At 40.0% G+C, this 6000-nt stretch overlaps 1 protein-coding gene across 4 annotated transcripts in view; it reads right to left on the reverse strand.

Moving 5' to 3' along the window:
• The window catches only part of VPS45 (vacuolar protein sorting 45 homolog), a 67478-nt gene extending 62632 nt beyond the window's left edge, over positions 1-4846 (reverse strand). For all 4 annotated transcript variants that reach the window (XM_058715943.1, XM_058715944.1, XM_058715947.1 and 1 more), the window contains exons 1-3: positions 4714-4846; positions 3940-4074; positions 961-1021 (exon numbers count right to left, since the gene is read on the reverse strand). In XM_058715943.1, coding sequence (XP_058571926.1) covers positions 961-1021; positions 3940-4074; positions 4714-4806 — 289 coding nt within the window. In that variant the 5' untranslated portion in view covers positions 4807-4846. The remainder of the gene's footprint in view (positions 1-960; positions 1022-3939; positions 4075-4713) is intronic.
• Positions 4847-6000: the final 1154 nt, after the last annotated feature.

A 6000-nucleotide genomic window follows, 5' to 3' on the forward strand; every position in this document is an offset into this window, starting at 1 on the left:
GAGCCAAAGTCAGATGCTTAACCGACTGACCTACCCAGGTGCCCCACAAATGTTAATTTTTGGTACCATTATTTATTGTTGCATATTGTTGCATATCGTTACATAGAAAGTATGTATATCTTAGAGTATAATCTAAACCCTAAAAAGCCTTCAAGCAAGCTTTAAAATTTCTCAAATGTCCTACATACTGAGAATTAAGTTTTGTCTTTGTTTTGGAAATGGCACCAGATAAACTATACCTACTAATCCTATAAGGATCAATAATGACATCTAGAGGAGAATGGATGTAACTTCTAAAGCAGAATGTATTACATAAAAAAATAAAAAATCATATAAAATGTATAGTAACTGCAAACCTAATTTATTTCCACGACTGTACCCTCCCCAAACTCCCCCCACAAATTATGCACATAAGAGGTATCTACTGAATAACTTGTTCTTTCAACCATTACATAAAGTAGCAAGAAGTGTTATGTTTTCATCTGGTATGTAAAATAAATCTTTGCTCTTCCAACACACTCAAGTATATCCTCCCTCCAAGTAATTCAGCTTCTGTGCCTCAGTTCATGAAAAGTACAAAATAGGGAATAAGTGTACCCTTTCTTCTTCTTCTTCTTCTTCTTCTTCTTCTTCTTCTTCTTCTTCTTCTTCCTTTTTTTTTTTTTGCAGAGGTGGGATGTGAAATTTGGCTACTTAACAACTTTTGCCTTGCAAAGAATCTTGAAAGGCAAAGGAAAACTTAAAAAATAATTTTACCTAATCAATGATGAAAAAAGTCATGCTCAGCTTTCTAAAATAGAATGTTAGCCATAAGACTTTTAATACTTTGAAAGGACACTAAAAAAATCAGACTTATATAGAGATGGATTCACTTAACTTATTGATGATATGAAGCACCTAACAGGAAAAAACTATCTAGAATACAGTTACATGATTGAATAGGTGAAATAATATACTTACAAATAAAATATATACTGTATTTTGGTCTCCGGAGCTCTTGAATCAGATAATCCACATTCTCCTAGAAAGGAAAAAATAAATAAACAAATAATATATGAGGAGAACTCATATATTTAAGTAAAAAATTAATAAATATCATCCATTGATTTATTTCAGTATCTAGTGAGAATCTACTGTGTGCTGAGGTCTAGATTAAGTGTTTGTATATTGCAGGGGTGAGGGCTGGCAGTGAAAAAGAGATACATTAAGTATTCAGGAATCAACTATAACATTAACTAGCTGTATTACCTTGGCCAAATTAAGATTTAAAAATATTAAAAACACAGGGATGCCTGGGTAGCTTAGTCGGTTAAGCATCCAACTTCAGCTCAGGTCATGATCTCACAGTTTGTGAGTTTGAACCTTGCATCAGGCTCTCTGCTCTCAGCACAGAGCCCGCTTTGGATCTTCTGTCTCCCTCTCTCTCTCTCTGCCCCTCCCCTGCTCGCGTTCTGTCTCCCAAAAATAAATAAAACATTAAAAAAATATTAAAAACACAAATGTGGAACTACAACATAAAACTGATAGTAATTCTGCAAATTTGCCTCAGGCTGCTGGCCTGTAAATTATTCATCCAATCAAAATTCTTAAAAAAAATTTTTTTTAATGTTTATTTTTGAGAGACAGAGACAGAGCATGAGCATGAGCAGGGGAGGGGTAGACAGAGTGAGAGGGAGACACAGAATCTAAAAGCAGGCTCCAGACTCTGAGCTGTCCGCACAGAGCCCGACAAGGGGCTCAAACCCACGAGCTGTGAGATCATGACCTGAGCTGAAGTCAGGACGTTCAACTGACTAAGCCACCAGGCGCCCCCTAATCAAAATTCTTATATAGACTATCAAAATGTAGCTAATTCTTTAAAAACCAACATTCAAGAGAAAATATACTTAATTGTATTTACTTTGGCTTTTAACTTATTGGGACCTAAGATTGTACAACTGTAATGTTTGTGAAGTATTTGCACACAGTAGGTTAAGACTACTATTTAAAAATAAATATGAAATCTAGAAGTAAACATAAGAATTCCAATTACTTAAGATCATAATGCACGTTTTTAATCTATTGTCGATAGACATTTAACTATTAACAAGTTAAATTTCAATATGAATTTAGTCCCCAATCTAGACATGATATAAAATAGTATTGAATGTTTAAAAAATCACACATTTCTTTAAAGAATTAAAAATAACGTAAGCAATGTACATTACTTGTTAAATGGGAAAAAGGTTTTTAAAATTGTCATTTAGATTAAAAAATACATTGAAAGTTAACTTTATAATTTTAAGGATAAATCATTTTTAGTTTGAGCGAGTATATATATATATAGCTGTGAAAGAGGTTTTCTCACGAAAAATCTTAGGAAATGGACTAGATGATCTCTAAGATCCCTCTCAGCACCAAAATTTCAAAAGACCTACAAATGTGAAACAACTAGAAATGACTATAATACAGTATTAAAGCATTCATTCATTCAGGAACTGTTTATTGAGGTCCACTATGTAGCAGGCACTGGAGACATAGCAGTGTGAAAAAACAGACACCACCTCTGTTCTCATGGAGCTTACTGCTGGTAGGTAAGACAGATATTAATCACACAAACCATATGAAACTTAGACTATGACAAGCAATAGGGAGAAGATGGTGCTGTAAGTGCTTGTAAGAGGGGGCTTTGGCTTGGTCAGCAAAACCAGGGAAGACTTTCTGGAAGAAGTGAGTAAGATCCAGGTTGAAAGAAGAGTCTGTTCAAAAGTCCTGTGGCATGACAGAATAAAGTGAACTGAAAGATTAATGTATCTAAGAGCAAAAGGGGGAGTGGTTTGAAATGAGGCTGTACAAATGACAGGAACTAGACCATACAGAACCACAATTAAGGAGTTTTGTGTTTAGCATAAAAACAATGAAAAGTCATTCAAGGATTTCAAGTGAGGATGACATGAGCAGATTTGTATTTCAGAAAGTACATAATATACAAGCATGGTAAAACAGCTCATTGGAGTTGGTGAACATGAATATAAAGAAAATATACAGGGGCGCCTGGATGGCTCAGTCAGTGAAGTGTTTGACTTCAGCTCAGGTCATGATCTCACAGTTTGTGAGTTCAAGTCCCGCGTCAGACTCTGTGCTGACAACTCGGAGCCTGGAGCCGCCTTCAGATTCTATGTCTCCCTCTCTCTCTGCCCCTTCCCTGCTCACACTCTGTCTCTCTCTCTGACTCTCTCTCTCTCAAAAATAAATATTGAAAAAAAAAAAAAGGGAAATATACAAAATAAGCCTGGAATAGTACAGGATTTTTACAGGAGGACTCAAGCTAGATTTATATGATGATGGATGAAGATGGACAGAAGGCTAAAGAACAAATGGAGAAGTAGGGGAGGGGAACAAATAGAGAACAGGAATGAGCATGTAGAGGGATGATAAAAAGGCCTAGTTGGCCATAGTGGAGGAGCAGAGATTGGACACAGGAGGCTGTATACATAAGGGCAGACCAAACCAGCTAAAGGAGGATTTCAAGGACCGAGCTACTAGATATTGATTTAATCATGGAAGTAAAAGTGAGCCATTATATGTTCCTGTGCATAGAGGCAAATAAAATGATACAGACTCAAGATACTGGTGTAGCGTGCAAGATTAAGTGGCAATGGTGTTCAGTGTAATAGGTATGGAGGTTAATCCAGGAATTAATCCAGGAAGTGATGTGCGTCTCCGGCAGGATAGTGGCTCTGGAAGTGGCTGAGAACCTAAAAGGCATCTTGGAGGAAAAACGGGCTATAAGGAGTGAACTGAGATGTGGAAAGGAGAAAAGTCAAGGTTATAACTCTGATGAAGCCAGTTAAATATGATGCCACAAATGACGATAATACAAATTTATTTTGCCTTCTTAATGCTTTCAGATCATAGTGTTCTGTATTTAGGCAGATGACAGCTCAGTTTATGTAGTACCTTCGTAGGTCGAAGAAAACAAATTGCTTTCAGATGTTTCATGATCTCTCGATTTTGAGAATCAATGCGTTCAAAAAGGTACACTTCTTTCTGAAGAATCTCTGATTGTGTGTATACCATACTCACAATGCCAGTCTGTGAAGAAAAAGAATCAACTAATATTATGCTAGTTAGAAATAATATAAACAAGCAACAATACTTAAGACTTAAAAAATTATTTTTCATTAATACTTAGCTGGATAACTTAAATACTAACATATGTAATAACACTTACTGAGCATCCAAAACATATAGGTAAGGTACCAGGATGAACAACATATTCTCTCTGAACACAATCCATACATTTCCAAAACAAAAAATTTTCCCCATCACCTTACAGAGTTTTTTAGAAAAATAATTCTGTGACCAACAAATAATAACCTGTCATCTCAGCTTGAGCACTAATAGCTTTATTTTAAAAACACAACGCTGAGGGGAAATAAAAGTCTTCCAAGTGCTCTGTCTCACATATTATTTCTTGCCAGAGACATTTAGAAAAGGATTCCTGACTCCAATAAATTGTTCCGGGTTACAAGAAGAAATCTCTGGTAGTAGATGGTAGAGCCATTTAGACCGAAAACGTACTAGACGAGCTTTATACCACCTTTCAGTTCCATCCAGAACTGACCCTCGCTTCAAAACCTTTCATAAATACTAAAATCCTACAGCGGAGTGGGAGTAGCTATCGTAAGGGAGGGAGGGTTCCCTCACAAATACTGAGCAAAGCAAACTCACCGTCTCTTTATCCATGAGAAGTACTTTCATACCCGGTCCGCTGTCCTCTATCATTTTCGAAACGTACTGCTTCACAGCAAAAACCACGTTCATGGTAGCGAATTGACAGGTTAGCCCCACAGCCCTTCCCGCCCCCTTTTTTCTGGCTAAATTAACCCCCGGCCTTTTGGCCGGGTCTCGGCGGCTTCCTCCCCGCCCGGCTTCGGCTTCCGGAAGTCCGGGCAACGGCGGTGCTGGGAGTTGTAGTTCCGCTGCGCGGAGCGGGCGACCCAGCCTCCCGGCGGAACGGAAAAATCCCGCTGAGACCCCTGGGCTGCGACGCTCGGCAGTGATTCGCTGCCACCCACCGCCAGCCTGGAGGTGTGTGAGGCCTGGACTCGGACTTGCCGGCCGTGGTTCCGGGGTGCCCCGGCTGCGGCCGCAAGCCTCTCTTGCTGGCTTGGGGAGAGGGTAGCCCCTCGCGTGGTGGAGGAACTTGGCGTAAGGTTGGCTTGGAGGCAAGAACAACAGAGTGTGGCCGTGGTCGCTGTTTGCCACGAATATTTTCCTGGGGGCAGTGAAGGATTAAGGGAAGAGAGATGGCGTAATGCGCCCGGCCGATCGGGAAGGTATTTGCTAAGTAATGGCCGAAGTTCGTCCTCCCCGGCTTCACCGTGTCTTTAACAAGACGAGGACAGTACTCTTGCAAAGTGAGGCCCGACTTGGTTTTCCGAAGAGTGAGGAGCACGTGAAATTGAATATTTGTTGAATGATAGAACAAAAGGAATGCCCATGAGGGATGTTTTAGGACAGGCCTCAGATCCTCCCGGAGGGCCTGGAGCTGAGTCGGCCGCGGGGACTGGCAGCACGGGCGAGCGACCCCAGGTTCAGCACCCTGGGGGATTGGACTCTGCGGGCTCCTGCTCGAGCGGGGAGCGAGGGACCTGTGACGCTGACACTGCGGGCAGGAGCCTAGTTAACAGTCAGAAATGGGTAGGGGGTACGTATGCACTAGGGCTACAGCAAAGTGGCGTGGGGGTTGTAAGGGAAAACACATTTTGATTTAAGAAACAAAAACAAAAACTTAGCAGCAAAATGAATCTTAAAGCCATCAACTTCTAAACGTCTGAATTGTGTTTATACCCCAAAGGTCTTCTCTTTATCATGCCATTTCTCGAAAAGGAGGGAAAATGTTAGTTTTCCCCCCGCACCTTTACGTTGGGGAATTGAAAAATCAGGAAGATAATAAGAAACAACAAGAATCTACAACTATAATTGCTTGTCAATATTTCCATTAAAATAATGACC

The sequence above is a fragment of the Neofelis nebulosa genome, chromosome 2 (assembly GCF_028018385.1).
Source record: "Neofelis nebulosa isolate mNeoNeb1 chromosome 2, mNeoNeb1.pri, whole genome shotgun sequence".
Taxonomy (NCBI): Eukaryota; Metazoa; Chordata; class Mammalia; order Carnivora; family Felidae; genus Neofelis; species Neofelis nebulosa.